The sequence below is a fragment of the Nannobrachium achirus genome (assembly GCF_963921795.1).
Source record: "Nannobrachium achirus genome assembly, chromosome: 12".
Taxonomy (NCBI): domain Eukaryota; kingdom Metazoa; phylum Chordata; class Actinopteri; order Myctophiformes; family Myctophidae; genus Nannobrachium; species Nannobrachium achirus.
Genome location: NC_137832.1, coordinates 28313479 through 28332820, shown reverse-complemented (window position 1 = coordinate 28332820; position 19342 = coordinate 28313479). Strand labels below are relative to the sequence as shown.

The 19342-nt window shown below is 42.6% G+C and overlaps 1 protein-coding gene across 1 annotated transcript in view; it reads left to right on the top strand.

Annotated features, from left to right (window-relative positions):
* Positions 1 to 19342, top strand: part of cabin1 (calcineurin binding protein 1) — an 83991-nt gene that overhangs the window by 16532 nt on the left and 48117 nt on the right. The window contains 12 exon segments of the mRNA XM_080738004.1: positions 321 to 488; positions 1439 to 1645; positions 2307 to 2452; positions 2978 to 3239; positions 3584 to 3754; positions 5050 to 5139; positions 5572 to 5732; positions 6159 to 6379; positions 12887 to 12952; positions 16516 to 16698; positions 17423 to 17613; positions 18207 to 18431. Of these exon segments, the coding sequence (XP_080594130.1) occupies positions 321 to 488; positions 1439 to 1645; positions 2307 to 2452; positions 2978 to 3239; positions 3584 to 3754; positions 5050 to 5139; positions 5572 to 5732; positions 6159 to 6379; positions 12887 to 12952; positions 16516 to 16698; positions 17423 to 17613; positions 18207 to 18431 (2091 nt within the window).

Here is a 19342-nt window from a genome sequence, read left to right as displayed (position 1 = left end):
AATTTCTGAAAGAACTACAATTAAAATGTGCTTTTAACAATGAAATGAGTTTGAAGTTGAACAATAATTGAGAATGTGATTTGAAAGTACCAAACTAGAGTGATCCAGGAATATCACATTTCAGTTCAAACATTATACTATGACTTCAAACATATTGACTCTCCTAGTTTCTATGGCAAATAAATTACTAAAATGAATTCAATAATTAGGAGACACTGCAGTATTTGAAAGTCCTTCAACCATATATGCCTTTAAATCCTTTGGGCTCAGCATCTAAACTTGTTTCACTCACACAACTACATGAAATATGTTTGATGCAGATCTGTGTTCTGGAAAAAGAGCTTGCAGCCGCAACCGCCAGTAACAATGACTCCCATCCGTATAAAGAGGAGCTAGAGATGTCCTTGGAGCAATGCTTCTACTGCCTGTATGCCTACCCCAGTAAGAAGAGCAAGCCCCGCTACCTCGAGGACCATTCTGCTCCACAGGTCACACACGAGCACACACACACACACACACACACACGCACAGACACACACACACGCACAGACAGACACAGACACAGAAATGTGATTCTAGTCATGCCTTGGTAGCAGTGGTGTGAAGTAACTAAGTACATTTACTTAAGTACTGTACTAGAGTACTATGTTGAGGTATTTGTACTTTACTTTACTTTGACCAATTTCCAATACTTTTGCTTCGACTCCACTACACCAGCTATTTTCAAACATTTTGTACTTTTACTTTTGGTACTTTAAGTACATTTCACTTTCATACTTTTACTCAAGTACATTTTGAATTCCGCAATTTTACTTGTAACAGAGTATTTCTATATTGCAGTATTGATACCTTTACTCGAGTCACTGCTCAGTAGTTGTGTCACCACGTGAGTTACAGTGTGTTACATATGACTGTAGTGTAGTGCACATATCTGGACACTAGGTGGGCATCAACACCACATTTGATTGTTGATATACCTTGATTACTGGCATTGATATAGTTGATGACTGCTGTTGATACTGTATACCTTGATGATTGGCGTAAGTTGTGTAACACAGTTATTGAATGATGAACAGATTGGCACAAGGTTAGCAATTTGCCAAATTTAATCAACTGGTTGGTCACCTGCGTCATATGAGCTTTAGAATGTCTCACAACAAGTCAATACACGGATAGGCAAATTGCTTTACTCCGTCCAGGGCGCTTAAATTTGATTACTTATCTAATTTAAGATGCATCAGACAGAAATTGACACCGGGTTTGCACACTGCTGCATTCAATGTGTAAATTTAACCTTGCTGTGCTTACTTATGGTACATTTTTAAGGGTCAATTTATTTAAACATTAATAGTTAGTTTTTATACACTGATTAAATAGATTGTGACATAAACATTACAGCCCGTGGTATCTAGTATTAACTCTCATATCCGAAATGCAGGTGGAGCTCCTGTGGAGCAATGCTTTCAACATGCTGCAGTATTTTAAGCCAAAGACGCTGCCTGAGTTTGACAGTTACAAGACCAGTACGGTGTCTGCTGACCTGGCCAACCTTCTGAGGAGGTTCTCTGGCATGGCGCCCCCCAGCGACACTCCTACCCTCTCCATGGACGACGTGGCAGCGTATATCGAGGGCATGACTGCAAAGGTCAGCATTTTATCCCTATTTTGATGCACCAGCATGTCATTATAGAGGGTATGTGCATGCATAAAGTGGATGGCAAATCGAGTGGCAAAGTGAGTTTAATGTTGTTTAAAGCAATCAGATAGGACTTTACTTTTTGGATGTATGGGCTGTCAAGGCCAGAAAGTAGTTTTTTGCCACTCAGTAGGTGTTTCCACATAACTTCCTGGTACAATGATGATGTCACGTGCATACCCTCTATATGATATAAGTTTCCCTCACAACTCTCAAATTGCTATGTGTTGTGAGCTTGTAGATTGTCTATTTTTCAACATGTAACCTCTGTCGTACAATGAAGTATAAATCAAGCTTAAGTCAGAGCACTTCCTGTATGAGTCAGAAACAGTAGGCTATATGAGTGGATGTTGACTAACAATACAGAAAATACAGTGAGAGTTGGAGTAGTATTGGAGTGGTTCAGCAACTGGAGTATAAATCTTTGTTACATCAGATCCTGCTACAAATCCAATAGCCCATGACAAAGATGATTACATTTGCTTCATCAGCCGCTGCATATGCCAGTGGTCAATGCCTGTGTGTGATTTCAGTAGTCAAAGAGTTTTATTCTATTTTATAGTAAGATAGACATTAATTATCCCATTGTTTTTGTTCTACTCTCTTTAAGACTCCATGTCTTCCTGAGGGTGGTGCCACAGCACCTCCAATCCTTAATGAGATCTACTACTTGCTGGCTGACTACCACTTCAAGAACAAGGAGCAGTCCAAAGCCATCAAGTTCTACATGCATGATATCTGCGTGTGTCCCAACAGGTTGGAATTATCAGTGATGGTCTCTGTACCAGTTCAAACTGTTAGAATGAGCTAACTATGAGCAACAAAGAAATGGTATCGTTCAAGTGTGTTCTGCCTATTTTCTTTTTGTTTTGGTGGTGGCACATTACGTTTTATGTGTATGGTATCTCTCAGACTGATTCTGAACTCAAAGTGTTGAAAAATGTTCAAATATTTATAGAAATAGTGGAAATAGCAGATCTACAAGCTCATAACGTGTCGCGATGCGACATGTTGTGAGCTTTTAGATTGGCTATTTCCACTATCAATGTTCTTTTTCAGTATAAAGTTGTCATTCCTTTTGTATATATATTTAGGTTATGTGTCATATCTGCCATGTGCAACTTACAAAGCTTACAAGCCAAACAGAAATGTAATTGTCAACGACAAAAACACAATTAAATCGTTAATCGCAATTATTTCGTCATGTAAAATGTCATAATCGTGACAGCCCTACTATTTATTTTTGTCCACTGACATGTGACATCATGTTCATTGGGTCAGGTTTGACTCCTGGGCTGGCATGGCACTGGCCAGGGCCAGCCGCATCCAGGAGAAGCTGAACTCCAACGAGCTGAAGAGCGACGGGCCCATCTGGAAGCACTCCCAGGCAGTGCTCATCTGCTTCAAAAGGGCCCTGGAGATAGACAGCTCCAACCTGTCCCTGTGGATCGAGTACGGCACTATGTGCTATGCCCTGCACTCCTTCGCCTCGCGGCAGCTCAAGCAGTGGCGGAGCGAGCTGCCCCCAGACGTGGTTAAACAGGTAACCTGGCGTGCACTTCGTGCCATGCTGCAGATTTATTCGTCGCTCCTCTTGTGTCCACTGTCAGGCCCAGTGGGCACTTTTCCCTTCCTAGTGTGCTAAATGTCATGTCTTGTCAGATCTGGTCATGCCACATGATAATTCACTGTTGAATTGATCTGTTCCCTTGAGGTACATCAGTCTTGATAGCCCCTCTTCCTCCGTTTGTGAGTGAGTGTGCTTGTGCATATGTTTCTGTCTCTCTGTGTGTTGTCCACACACATGCCTATCCGTCCATGCATGCGTGTGGGTATATCTGCATATGCCTGCAACTACTGTATACTACGGTATGTGTACTGTTTCAGATGGAGGAACGGAGAGACTCCATGCTGGAGACTGCCTCTCAGTGTTTCCAGGGGGCTTCTCGTTGTGAGGGTGACAACGATGAAGAAGAGTGGCTCATCAACTACATGCTGGGAAAGATCGCAGAGAAACGCAAGCAACCTCCACGGGAATACCTACAACTCTACAAAAAGGTACTCGGCAGGGTGCTCTACCAGACCTTGCGCTCAAGATTAACCGGTGACCGCCTGTTATCTTTTCTTCGGCATGAAACAGAATACAGTCACATGAGCCGGTCGTTCACATGATTGGCATACGATATAATCAACGTGAGTGCCAAGGAAGATGCCACGAATAGATAAAATAAGCAACCTTGTTAATGTGGAGTTGATTGCGGGCAATCTTTGACAATCCCCCCATGAGTGGTTACATAACCCACCTACCCCCTCATCCCTAGCCTGCGTGATGTTTTCTACCTTAGAACAATGTATGTGGGGAGAGGTCTGTTCAGAGTTGATCAGTGGAGGGCAGCGAGCCCACAGGAACAAGAAGGGTTCGTGGAGGTCGGCAGAATGGAGGAGGTGGAAGTGAGGAGGTGGGGGGCCATTGGGAACACTGTGAACTCAGATGTCAGCTCATGAAGCTCTGCTACAGTATCTATTGAATGGTTTAACCAGTGAAAAATAGCAGATATACAAGCTCGCAGCGCGGCACCGAGTGCCGCGCTGCGAGCTTGTAGATCTGCTATTTTTGAAAAAGTCTTGAAAATGTGTGCAAATCTTTGAATATATGTATTTTCGAAACAAACGTTTGTAACTCAAATTTTGCTTCTGGGGGGTCCCTGGAACTAAATATTTTGAGATGGGTGTCCATGGTCAAATACATATAATTTTGGGGGTCCTTCACATGAAAAGGTTTGAGAACCACTGAGCTCCAGTTAAGTGAAAAGGACCTTTTCTTTGACGATGGCTGGCCAGATTGCTGACATAGAAACATAGGGTTTTTCAAAAAATCTTAGAAGGATTCAAAAGACACTCAAAATTCAAATTTTCACGATTTTTCAAAAATAGCAAATCTCCAAGCTCCAGTATCCATCTCCCTCCAGTTCATCTTTTTTACATGGGTTGTCTTTGTAGTCCCCTTAGGTCTGAAGTAATTGTGTGTGCATGACATACCACAATTTTGTAATTTATTCCATTTCTAATCAAGTCAAGTATCATCGTTTTATTTCATTTAGAAGTTCTGCCTGCTGTGGTTGCAAATATTCACCGTAGTAATATGTGAAAATGGGTTGGTGTTTATGTATTCCCCGTGACAGTGACACTAAATGTCTATAAAGAATAATAGTGTTCTCAATTTAGCATAATAATCATGATCATCTCTTTAAACCTTTTGCCCCTATAGGCTATAGCCTCTTGTTTAATCTTGTGGAGCCCTGAGGGACCTTCAGAGGAAAGTGTAACAAGATCTCTTATTGGTCTTTGTACAGGCGGCACACTATTTGCATGAAGAGGCAGCCAGGTACCCACGGAAAATCCACTACCACAATCCTCCTGATCTGGCGATGGAGGCCTTAGAGGTAAGCTACTGTACCGTCTTTGTATATTGTGGTTCAACAGTGTGACCAGTGGTGCGTGGTATTCTGATTGTATTCACGTTTTCTTCGCTATCCAACAGGACACCATGAGCTATTTAGTACTTGTTCAAGCCAATCACCTGGTGCCGTGTTTGTTTTGTTGGGTCAAAATGACAACCCGAAGGCATAATTAAATAACACTGATATAAGGAATACACTCAAACTGAATTAACTATATCTATTTATTAATTAACCAGTGATTGTTATTTTATTACTTGTTGGCTTTATTTGATTCGAGTGGGTGCATGTTAAAAAGTCAAATCGATAAAAAATAAGTTTCCCCGGCAGTTGGAACAGCAACGTTTCCCTGAAGGTATAATAAACTAAATGGAATATCAACCTCTAACCCTCGTGTCTCCATCACCTCTCCTCCAGCTGTATTTCCGTATGAGTGCCACCATCCTGAAGCTGCTGGAAGCCAACGAACCCGACCTGGACCATGAACTCTTCTTCACCCAGCTGGTGGAGGCGGCCGGTGGGCCGTTTGCCAGAGGCGAGGAGAAGAGCATGCCGAGCATGCCCAGGTCGCATGAAAAGTGAGATGTGAAAACATTAAGCCATTAAAAACGATTTTCACCACTTTAACCATTATTTTATGCTTTAACTATTAAAAAATAGCAGATATACAAGCTCACAGCATCTCACAGTGTCTTGTAGATCTGCTGTTTTTGAAAAATCTTGAAGATTTGTGCAAGTCTTTAAATATATATATTTTTAAGGCAGAATTTTCTAAAGCGTTGCTTCTGAGTGGGTCCCTGGAAGGGCGTCCACGATCAAATACAAATATTACCAGGGGTTCTTGACATTAGAAAGTTTGAGCACCACTGATCATAGAAACATACGTTTTTCAGAAGTTTTAGGTATTTTTGAGGCCTAAATGGGTTGGTCCCCCTGCCCAAGAAGGAACTAACTTTTTGTTAAAGCCCCCATACTGACCCGTTCCCTCCACCTTTTCACTCCAGGGAGAAGCCCCTCTCTGCGTTGGACGAAGACTCCCTGGGTTCGTCCGTTTGCACGGCCGCCATCATGGGTGCCTCCCTCCCGCACAGCGCCGCACCAGGTCTGACATCCCCTCCTTACATCTCCACACCGGTCGACCACGATTACGCCAAACGTAAAACACACCGGCGGCAACAGTGGCAGCAGCAGCAGCAGCAGCAGCATGAGGAGCAGCAGGCCGATGGTACAGTCTCAGTCCTAGACCCTAGTCTCTGGGAATGGGCCCTTTGTTTGCCCCCTTTTTGCACTGGGACAAGGAAGCCCATTAGAGGGGGTGCTCAGAAGGCTAATCACCATGCTAATCGCTTTGGTTTCAGTAATAATGATCCCCCTGTATGCACACTGGGTGATTGGGATGTGGTAAAATGGGCAATATGGCTACTGATTATTTGTTGCTTTGCCGCACTTGAAAATAGCGGAAGTATTGACATAAACACGTGTGTGTGTGTGTGTGTGTGTGTGTGTGTGTGTGTGTGTGTGTGTGTGTGTGTGTGTGTGTGTGTGTGTGTGTGTGTGTGTGTGTGTGTGTGTGTGTGTGTGTGTGTGTGTGTGTGTGCGCGCGCCAATGCAATATTCTTATTTTATCTTTTTACCATATTTTATATTTTTACCATTCTTATTTTCCTTGCCTTCCCTCTTCCCTTGCATCTCCAGATCTCCAGTTGGTTGTAAAAAAAAGTCAAGAAGAGAACTTTGTTATGAAGCGACATTGGCTTGACATACTGCTGCATAAAATTTTTGTCAATGTTAAACTTTAAGCTTGACAACCGGGTCATTACATTTCATTGGTAATGTTACCTTTGGTTGGCATAAAGATAGCTTAATTTTAAGCAGTTATGCAACTGCCTAAGGTTATTATATAATTTAACATATAACAAAGATACAGTCACATATTTGTAGTTGTAATTGTAAATGGCATGATACATGACTAAGATGATTTCTTTGATTATTACAATTTTATTAGATACATTTTATACCAATTAATTGCATTTTATATCAATTAATTGATTCTTCAATTAAATATTTGACCCCTAAAGTAGTTATACAGTATTTAACCATAGGTTGCGTTAATCTCCGCCTTTTTTAAAAGCTGAAGTTGTATCGCATTTAATTATATATTTCTTTGCTCATGGTACCTTTATGCTATAATAATTATACCTTTGCCATAGCTTTCATGACAAATAATTCAAATATAAGCTAAGGCTATATACACTACTCGTTTTGGTGTTGCACAGGAGTTATTATTGCTGTTAGACTTCATAGTTGAGGACCTTAATGTGTATTTGAAAGAAGATTTCATTCACATCGCGTTCACTTATCTACTCTTTATCTACTCTATTATCGCATTACATTCTCTATCATAGAATCATATATTCGTTTAGTAAATTACAGCATTATTGAACTTTGCTGTGTTATTGAATGGCGCAACATTGAATATCAGCAAGCCAACATGTCGTAGAAACATAACATGGATCGTGTACGGAGCCCCTAAAGTGACATGTTGCAGAATATCTTTTTAAGTGTGGTAATTAGGGATGGTCCGATCAGGTTTTTTGGAACCGATCACCGAGCACCGATCACAAAAGTTTGATCACCCGATACCGATCAATCACCGATCCGATCAAGTTATTATTTATATATTATTTATATTTTCTAAATGTTAATGTTTTAACTTTAATTAATGAATTCACTCATGAATTCATTTATATATTTGCCTTATAGTTATTTACCAGCATTACTATGTATTTATTATCATAGCAGTAACTAATTATTCCTTCAGCACTGTGGAAATCAATACCCCAAAATGGCCTCAAGTGGGCATACTGAACGGCTGGTTGATCGGATGCACCGATCGGATCGGATCGGTAAATTTACCTTTTGATCTAAACCACCATGGAGATTTTGCCATTTATTGCACGTTGTGTTTATGGTCACTGATAGAGGGATTATAGAGCTGCTTGTGAGGTTGGCTCACGTTGGCTAGTACCTTCTCAGCCAACGTCTCTTCAAAACTATCACTGCTTTTGCTGCTGGCAGAATCAAAGCTTGGGCAGGAAACATGCGGAAACAAAACAAAATAAATCGTGCCCACCTTGGTTATCTGATCAATCACGCATGAAATTGGCTAGGATCTTTGCCCTGCTAGTTACAGATTGTTGGAGGTGCAAGAACTACTATACAAAGTTCCGAAAGGCACTGCCAAAGTTCTTGACATATTTTCGTTCTTATTGACCTACAGTACTGTAGCCAAACAACATTTGCATTCAGTTAGAGTATGCTGTAGCCTTTAGACTCCTGCAGAGTGCAGACCCATGTAAAAATGGAAGATTTTGTTAAAAAAAAAACACTTACTGTAGGTTTAAAATACTGGTTACTCAAATCGGATAATTGCATCATTAATCATATATAAAGAGATAAGGCAGATTTCCTTTTCCCCAACTTGGGTTGTCGTGGGGATCAGTGATTAACTGATTATAAAGAAATGTTGCTTCTTTCAACGTAGAGATCCATACCGGTTTAATATAATAATATAAGGGGCTACACCTGATGAACCTTTATAGGGTTTGTCTCTGACAAAGAAGGAAGTCACACAATTTTTATTATAAACAAACTTGAAGCTATAGTTGAAATATAATCGAATAAAATATAATGGGCACTAGAACAAACTCATCTTGAAACAAAGATGCTGAGACACTTGCAGAAATCCTTCCCTGGCTCATTCATTTCCATGGAATAAAAGTGCAACAGAAGACATTGTTTCACCCATCCCATATTCTGAATCATGTTTAACTTGGATTTGTAAATATTGCAGCCATATTGCCCATGTTGCCAGTTTTGTCACCCTCTCCAGATTCCTTCCTACCTACCTGCCTGCTACCTCTCTGCCTGCTTGCTTCTACCACCTGCTTTATCATTTATTATATAAATGCATGTAGATCTAACAGGGGGATTGCCTCTCCTGCTGAACAAATTCAGTCCTTTCTCAAGGATCACTTACTGTTATGGTGTGTTTGGCCAGATTTAATTTGGGTTTGGTGGTGTTGGCTTGAATTAAAGAAGAGTGGAGTGCAGTCCTATATGGTTGCCACTATTGCCTTTCTAATCACTTAATGTGAAAATGCCATGTTGGAAAGAATGTAGCTGGACTCTTTTTGGCACACATCCCTGATTCTGAAGGCAGAAAATAGACTTGTGTGCAGGTTTGTTAGTGGGTGTCATATCATATCCTTGTGGTCTGAGTCCTGTTCTAACTTGAAGAGCTTGATTCACATGTCACCATTTGATTGGCGTGAGATTTTGCATTTATCGAATCAATACAGACGCTTTACTTTTACATGTAAAATATTTGTATGATTATATACCTATAATGTTTTTCATTATTGATTTGTGAGCTTGAATTAGAATTAGATAAACATTTCAAACCTTTTTACCCATTTTTCTCCCACATTTAGTAATTCTGCCAAATGATTCCTCCCCACACACATTTCTACGTGTTGTCACTGTTGTTTTATCCTATATGGCTCGCCTGCCAGTGAGGAGCCCCCACCGGGAAGGAGATAGAGCCCTCGTCCTACTCCCCCTGCCTAAAACTCCCTGCTCACAGGTGCCCAGCCAGCCCTTAGGAGGGTAACCGGTCACGTCGCCAAAAGTCCAACTCGCCAAATTGTCCACGCTCATTGTGCAGGCTTGTCAATGCTCCTGGATTTGCCAGAATATTTGGCAATTACATCTACTATGTTAAATATTTTCTGTTGGAGGACCCCCAGATTATAAATCATTATTAAGGATGTCTTAATTTGCTTCTGTCATCAAATCTGTACACCTACATTTGGCATTTTAAGGCTGAAATTGTACCCATGCTAGTAAAGCAAGCCTGATAAAAGTATCAAATATGCACAAAATTCAACAGAACACAGGGAAATATATTTCTGTTAAGAAGTTTTGGGGGGAGGACCACCAGACCCCAGTTGGGGAGTTCCGCGCACCCCCTAAAAATAAATCTCCTGGATTCTCCTGGGCTGACAGTCCAATGTTGACAGGCCTGCTCATTGGCGAGGTGTCCTAGCAAGTTGATTTGGTGAGTTGGATTTTTGGCGAAGTGACCTGTATTCCTTAGGAGTACATGCAGTGACAAATATTACCATCCCCGCCCGGTGACAGTTGGCTTTAGCGTGGGCCAATTGTGTTCGCAAAGACGCTTGACAAAGCCGGATGCACCACGGTGGATTCGAACCACTGCAGTCCGTGGTGGTGGGCAGCTACTTCTCCACTGCGCCACCCTGAGCGCTTAAGCACAATACTACTTTTATTTTAATGTATTTTTTTAGATATCTTGGGGGGCTTTTGGGCCTTTATTTATCAATTTACAGTAGCGACAGACAGGGAACGGGGAGAGAGATGGGGCATGCATCAAAGATCGTCAGGATTTGGACTCGAACACGCAATGCGCTGTCAGGCTACATATCAGCCTAGGTGCCTGGACCACGGCCCAGGCCTAAGCACAAAAGTTGCAAGTCCAGGAGCTGCTCCGCTGCCCGCAAGTGCAATTTATTTTCAGCACTTTGTTAGCACTATGGTCAAATGAAGCTCATTTGGATGTTCATAGAAGCCAGAAATCCATTCAAATGATACCAAATAGTTACGTACATTCTTTTTGATTTTACAGCACATTTTACAGTGCACATTTTATTTAACTTTTCTTTAAACCAGGCATTTCATTAAGAACAAATCCTCGTTCACAAGGGTGGCCTGAGAATGGAGCAACCAAAACCTATAAATGAGAATGTGGGTGTATATGACATGGACAGACCTTCCCCTGGCCTCTGCCTTACACAAGTTACTGTGTGAACCACTCCATCTGCATCAAACATCCAGTCCTAGAGGGGCACATGATTCCCTGTTGACCTTCAGCGTGGACTGCAATCACGCAACATTTGTTGGAGTGAAACAAATATCTTTAACTCAAAAGTTCTGTGAGGCGTGACGAATGAACAATAAGGACATTTCAGGCGAGTATTTTCACCGGGAGGCGTGACGAATAAACAATTGCTGGCGAGTATGGAATCATTTTTGATTGTCTTAACTCTACTGCCATTTAAATATGCCTTCTTCCTGCCAGAAGTCTCCATAGACTTCCATGTAATTTATAGTGCACAGATCATGCACGCCCATGCACAGATCATGCACCATGTTTGTGCAGTTTGTTCACAGCTTTCAAACAAAAAAATCAGATTGGAAATCCGTTCAGGCATTCTTGAGATAATAGCCATTATGTTTTACATGTTATGTAAGCAAAGATGGCTGCCCTGTATGAAAGATGGGGTTGTATGGGGGTGGAACATGCAAAATCGCGATTGAAATCATGTTTACTAGATTTAATGGGGTCCAATTCTTTTTTTTCAAACTCGTCATAAGCAGAGTGGACCCATAAATATAACTCGTCAAACTAGTCATAAGCAGTGGATGAGTTAAGTACCAGCTCTTATGCTTTAACTTAAAGGCCTTTCCATACTGTCTCCGACCACCAAACATTTTGTCGGAGAGTTCCCGACTTTCCGACGTGCAGATTTCTGAACTCTAATTAGGGGTAATGCTTTTCAGAATAAAAGCATGGCCGGGTGTCCATATGAACCCAGTCTGCCATGTTGACGGGAGAGAAGCCAGGCGGGTTGATCTCTGTTGTTGCTGCACCGACAACTCCTACAGGTTGGTCTCACTGTCAGGTAAAAAGAAGCAGCCTTGATTTCACACGTATCAGAAGAGAGACGTGTTGAGATGGGACAATATTCTGACCAAAATAATAGCGATTTATGATATTATCATGATAATCGATATCTCCCCAACATCCATTATCCTGGGGCGGAACGGTTGCCAAAAATAGCCGATCTACAAGCTCACAACGTGTCGTTGCGCCGCGTTGTGAGCTTGTAGATAGGCTATTTTTGGAGATTTGGTAAAAAAAGACTATCAAGTGTGTTGTGTGTTATTTACACGTCCGTTTGACCAATTTGAGAGCGTTTAAGTGGTACCAGATATGCAGCTCGGCAAATAAAAGGTCAATTCATCCCAGTGCTTGATGGAGGACAATTTCACGATAAATTTCTCCACGATACGATTATTGTGAGTGTTTTTTATCACGATAAACGATAATAGCGATTATCGTTCCATCCCTAGAGTCTGTTTTCTCCCTAGGATCGACTGTAGGAGTTGGCAGTGACAAGGGATTAGAATACAAACCTTAGGTAGAGGTTTGGGTTGTGTAGTTACCTTGCTAGCTATGATGCAATTCCAAATATTGGGAAAATTGCTTCAATTAGAAATTCTAAATATTGTCCCCATTGTTTTTCACTGCAGAGTGAAACAGGTCTCAAAGGCACTGTTCTAGTACATAAGCGGATTCTGACAATTATGAAATCTGACATGGTTTATTTTTTGTTTCCTTTTAAATAAAAATATTAAAATTTGGACTGGTTCCATGGATCCAGATTATTAAAATAATAACAAGGAATCGATCTCCAATATTTGGTTTTACATCATGGCATGATATCTACACAACCCAATATTTTACCAAAGTGTTATTTTGGTTTATTGTGGAGAACAAATGGGGGGAATAAAAGGAAATATTGGCAAAAAAGAAAAGGGATACAGCTTGGCTTGAATATGTTTTAAAACCTCCCCGTATCTTCAACAGCCTCCCCAGAGTTTGATCATGATTACTGCCTGCCCAGGTCTACAATATGGCTGGCTTCCCTGAATGGTACTGCACTTAATACCCACTAAAGTCTAAGAGCCTATGTATTCCTTCCAACAAAAATGTTGCATAAGTTTAATTCTATAGGAAGCCCAAATCACACTTTGAGGCTAAATGAAATCCCACTTGAGTTACCTTTTAGTTTCCATAATGTATTGTGCTTTATGTGTTGCCATATATTTTCCACTGTCTCTTGTGATATTCATTGGATTTCAGGTCACTGTGAATCTTTTGAATATTCCCAGGAGATCATTTATCTCTGAAACTGCAGAGCCCTGTTGTGCTCTTGTTAACTTTGTTATTTACAGTCGCCTGCAGAGGATCTTTTTCGCTGAGGCTGCACAATGTAGCCTAATGCAATTTAGAGGAATGCTGCCATCTTACTTTTGGGCACTTTGTAAATTCAGACCACCTTGCTTTAATATGATGATTAGAATGTTTTAGTTACTGTTGAAAAAGATCTCTATTATGATTTTTTTCCTCATAATTCAGTTTCGGCAACTGTTTGTTTTGTCTTACTGTGATGGGGAAAAAATAATGTTCCACAAGGATGAAGGATTGACAAAGTTTTGTTTAAAATCAAAGTTGAGCAGAGTACCAGCTTTACAGATCATGAGTAGCCAGGCCTCCTGGCCTTTTCCTTGCAGCCCTCTCTGGGAGCAACCCTCCTCAGTCCCATTTTCAGACAGTTCTTATAGTCCATTCTAACAGAGATGCTATTCTAACATGGTCTTATAAGGATCTGTACTAAAGATAAGGACAACATACAAACAGCCATAGAAGTACATGATACGCAGGAGTTAAAGTTCTCAGTCTTGAGGATTCCATAGGGACTAGAGACTCTTGTAGCGATGGCCGTGGCGTGAATGACAGTCATCAAAACGCTAGTCAAGTGATCTCCAAACTAAAAAGCAGTTATAATTTCAAGATAAGAGTATTTGAATTAAGAACTTCAGAAGATATTCTATAAAATGAAGCATGGATTGGCACACACACATTCAGTAAAGGCAGTTCAGAACTTATATTATATTTGGGGAAACACCCCAAATATTGGTTTATTGTTTCAAAAGTCACATATTGAGACATGGTCTGAAAATACATTTCAGTCCTGGGATTTTTTGGGGCTTTAACCCCTGGATTCACCAACAGCAAGCATGGGGGAGACAGCTCAGCTCTTAAGATTGACAGCTGTTGTTGTAATTAGCACAGTGACACAAAGCTTGCTGACTTCCATTCAAATGAGTTTTGAATGGAAGGCCAAACATATATTTGGCGATCTATAGACCCACACTACACCAAAACTAGTACATGACAACAGCAGTTTATCTGTACAATTCTAATTTCTTTTAGTAGTTTTGCATTGTCTTTAATTATTATTTTAGTTAACAAATTTATTTTTTAACCCCAACCCTTTTAGTTAATTGCGACCGTCAGGTCTATCAAAACCACCACAAAGTGTAAGTAACTCCGTCCCTCCGTCTGTCTGTCACACCTCACACGTCACACTCTTGCCCTGCTCATATCTCCGCAACCGTTGCCCCGATCCATGCCAAATTTTGCACACACGTTCCTTGCCTGCCAAACTACAACCTCCAAGGACCCCCGGAGCTCCAGGGACCCCCAGGTCCCTGGGGGACCCCCAGATGTAAAAAATGACCAAATGTGCAAAAATGACCAAATGACCACCCCAACGGGGCTGCTCACGGGGAATTCCCGGGGACCACCGACTCCTGCTGCTCCACAACGGATGCAAAAGTGGTGGCGCCCCCAGTGGAGGACCCCCTCCACTGCAGCTCACATAAAATGCCGTAACTCAGGAGCGTCCGGGAGAGCCGGGGCCGGTACCTATTCGTCCGCCAAGGCAACGCGGAGACCCCACCCCTCATTTCTCACATGGCCCTCTTCTAGCGCCACCATGAGGCCGATTCTTGCAAAACACATTTTTGGACACTGCTCCTACAGATTTTGCCCTAAAATCACACAAATCGGTACACACTATGTCTACACGTCCCCCTACACTCAGGAACCAATGCCACTTACAGCCCTCTTTGTGTATACATGTCACCTGACGGTCGCTTATCTCCCGATTAGGGAGTCTTACTGGTTATAATTATCCTGGGCACAGTTTCAAGATACAGCATTCATCTACGTAGATGCCAGAGCACAGCAATATTAAACATTTGACATCAGTCAATTGTATAAGTTTCAATGTTTTCTCCCAGGCTCCTGATGAATCATGACCATAAAACATTTTATTCTGTGTCAAAAGAATATTTGAATATTTATCAAAACCTCCACAAACTGTGAGTCCGTCAGTCAGTCCGTCAGTCCGTCCGTCAGTCCGTTCCGTAAGTCAGTCTGTCTGTCACACGTCACATGTCACACTTTTGCCCTGCTCATATCTCTGCAACCGTTGCCCCGATCCATGCCAGATTTTGCACACACACTCCTTTGAGAGCCGGGGCCGGTACCTATTCGTCCGCCTCGGTGGCGCGGAGACCCCACCCCTCATTTCTCACATGGCCCTCTTCTAGCGCCACCATGTGGCGGATTCTTGCAAAACACATTTTTGGACACTGCTCCTACAATTTTTGCCCTAAAATCACTCAAATCGGTACACAGTATGTCTACACTCATGTCCTCAACATGGATCTGGCCCATATAGCGCCACCTTCAGGCCGATTTTTTAAAACACATTTTTGGACACTGCTCCTACAATTTTTGCCCTAAAATCACGCAAATCGCTACACAGTATGTCTACACTAATCTCATCAACATGGATCTGTCCCATATAGCGCCACCTTCAGGCCGATTTTTGCCCTAAAATCACACAAATCGGTACACACTATGTCTACACTCAGCGCCACCATCAGGCCGATTTTTTTCAACCACATTTTTGGACACTGCCCCTACACATTTTGCCCTAAAATCACGCTGCGACCTGACGGTCGCTTATCTCCCGATTAGGGAGTCTTACTGGTATTATATACTATATTTGATCAATACGCAGTTTTCAATAGGCTCGCTAGCTAGCATTGAGAGAAGCTGAACGGTTTCTCTCAAGAAATGTGGTATACTTAATTCCTAGTTGGCACAACAGCATGCTGCTGGGGAACCAAAAACAGCTATTGGAGCCGAATAAATAAACACCCTTTTTTCCTTATTCATTTCAAAACCTCAACTTTATTGACTGATACCACTGTTGTCACACTTGAAAAACAAGAAGCGGGCTCGAATATTTATTCACAGCAGCGAAAGACTGGAGCATTTTAAAGTTAGTTGCGAGCCCCCTTCTTGTTTTTCATGACTCTGCTGTTTTGCATTTTGGCTCGGCACCAAAGACCGAGGATGTGCGTACTTGTTGTATTTGAAAAGACTTTGCCCATCTTGACCTCCAGGGTCTCCTTGATATTGCTTTGGCAAAGTAAACACCAATAAAGCTCCTTTGAATTGAAATTGATATTCCAGGGGATAAAGAAAGATGTGGGTCTGGCCACATGGCCAGGCAGCTTGCCACATGATCTATGTTGTTTTGTGCCCCCCCTCCCTCCCCCCCCCCCCTCTGACAGAGCGCAGCCAGGACAGTGAGGTGGTGATGCTCTCTGACTCCAACTCCACACAGGATGCCTTCACGGACCCCGCTAGCTCCCAGGACAGCGGCCACAAACCAGCCTGTGTGAAGGCCAGCTCCTCCTCATCATCAGAAAACACCACGCCTGTGAAGGAAGGACAGCCTGCAGCCGATGACACAGGTGCGGAAAAGTGTGGGAATAGAGGGTATGCGCATTCATAAAGTGAATGGTAAATTGAGTGGCAAAGTTTAATGTTGTTTAACGTTGTTTAATGCAATCGGACAGGACATTTTTGTAGGCCAGAAAGTAGTTTTTTGCTACTCAGTAGGCAGAAAGTCTTTTTTTGCCACTCAGTAGGCATTCCCGTATAGATTCCGGATGTGTGTTCGTAATGAGATAATAGTGGAACTATATACGGCAGGGGTCTTGAACGTTTTCAGGCTAAGGACCCCTTAGCTGAGAGAGAGATGAAGCAGGAACCTCCAGATTCCATATAGTTTCATGATCGTTTGACAGCACAATCGTCAGTGTATTTTGGATTCATGTCGATTTGTGTTATCAGATACCACTTGAACCGTCAATACTTAATACACTTGACCTTTCACTCTGTACTTAGTGTGCTCCTTTTTCCCCTCTACACCAAACCTCTTTGCCGAATATAGCCGATCTACAAGCTCACAACGCCTCAAGCTTGTAGATCTGCTATTTTGGGCTAAAGTTCTCAGAATATGGACGTTAGGGTTCAAGTGGTTAATATAAAAAAGGAGGAAAAAAAGGGTTTCTATCACACAAAGATTTGAAGGACCCCCTGTAGTAACTCTGAGGACCCCCTAGGGGTCCCGGACCCCCTGTTGAAGATCCCTGATATATACAGTGTATAATTTGTATTTGAATCTTGCATTAGCTGCTCTTGGAGAGAAAAGCAACGAGGGAAGCGGACCTTCTGTTGCCCAGGTGGAGGATAAAGCTACCCAAGATGCAGTAGCCGTGTCGGCACCTCTGGTTGAAACGGCAGCCCCCAAGACCACCACTGAACAGAGTCCTCTTCCTCTGCCAGTCATGGTCACCCCTCCCAAGCCAAGTCCCTCCCAACAGGTAGGGCTGTCAACGATTATGACATTTTCACATGACGATTAATTGTCTCAAATAATTGCGATTAACGATTTCATTGTTTTTTTGTCGTTGACAATTCCATTTCTGTTTGGCTTGTAGGCTTTGGAGTTGCGCATGGTAGATATGACACATAACCTAAATATACAGAGAAATGACAGACATATTTGACAACTTTATACTTAACACATCGGATGCCCACGTGGTGTCTACAAGTCAATTTCTTTGATGTCGCTGGAGGCCCACGACGCGTTTGACGCGTTGTACAGTAAACTATACTGTACTGTAGCTACTGCACTTGGCTACCGCGGTGATGAAACAAACTCCATTTCCCAACATGCAGCGCGCAATTACGTCACCCGGACGTGCTGTGTGTCTCGTTGACTTCCTGTTTAGCGGCTGCACAAAAATGCTGTTTTTTCCTAATCTAGCTTTTAAATCACTTTCATTTCAAAACGGCAGCCTCTTCTACCTGCCGTAACACAAACACTGTGGCTTAGAAATGATAAAAAACGGTCCTGACTGAAAGAAAAGATTTAATATTTAAGATGTAATAATTGTGAGGGGCCTCCCTGCAGGCTGCCCCTCAGACCCCTGCCAGCGAGGGTAAGAGGAAACCGGAACATCCTCCCCCTGAGGTGGTGGAGATCCCCAAGGCCCTGCCTGCGGAGCGGAGCGACCAGCGCCGCCTGCTGGTGGAGATGTGTGTCCGCGCCCTGTTCCTCTGCCTGGGCCGCTTCCCCCAGCACTACAAGAGCCTCTACCGGCTGGCCTTCTTCTACAGCACCAGCAAGGCCCATCAGGTCAGTCCACGCTCTGCAGCAGTAGCCTGCTAAATATCAGCTCCGCACACCTCACTACTCAGTTCCTATCCAGGGGTGTCGCACCAAATTCTGGGCCCTGGGTACAAGGATTCACTGTGGGCCCCCCCATGAATGTTCTTCATAGGGGGATGGGGTTCAACCCATTTAGACTGGGAATGCATTATTTTGTGCTTTTAACGATTGAATAATAGCAGATATCCACCTGTTTCCGTGAGAATTTACTGTTGTGGCAGTGGCACAAGGCGAAGCTGAGTGCCAAGCAATCCTGAAACAGTGGTAAATCAGCCAACAACCCACAACCCTCAAATGGTAAATTGCTTTTTTAGAACTTCTACCATATAAATGAAAGAAAACACAGTTGTAACTTGCAAGGTTATTTAGTTATACAACTGCAACACAACAGTGGGCGGGGTCCATGAGCCAACTCAAGGTTGTTGACTGATTTACCACTGTTTTAAGCCAATCAGAATCCAGTATCTGAACATGTGACCACAAAAAGTGGTAGAACTGCTATTTTTCAATAGCTAAAGTATAAAACCATTAAGGCCCCTCCAACTTGGGCCTTAATAACTCAGTCCCCCCCCCCCCCTCCCCCTTGTGACGCCCCATCAGGTCAGTCCATTGCCTGGTTAATAAACCAGACCGAACACAACACCACCCCCTAGTCAGTCCACGCTCTGCAGCAGTAGACTGCTAAATTACAGCGCCGCGCACCACACTACTCGGTTCCTATCACAGGTCAGCTCACTCTCTGAACCTGAGCCACACACCTGTCATCAGTGGCTCCTGCCATTAAGGCTGACATTTGCGGAAGATGGAGCCATTATTTCCCTGTGTCAATCCCTATTATTCCATGACGGACGGACACAATAACCTTCTATTGTGTGTTG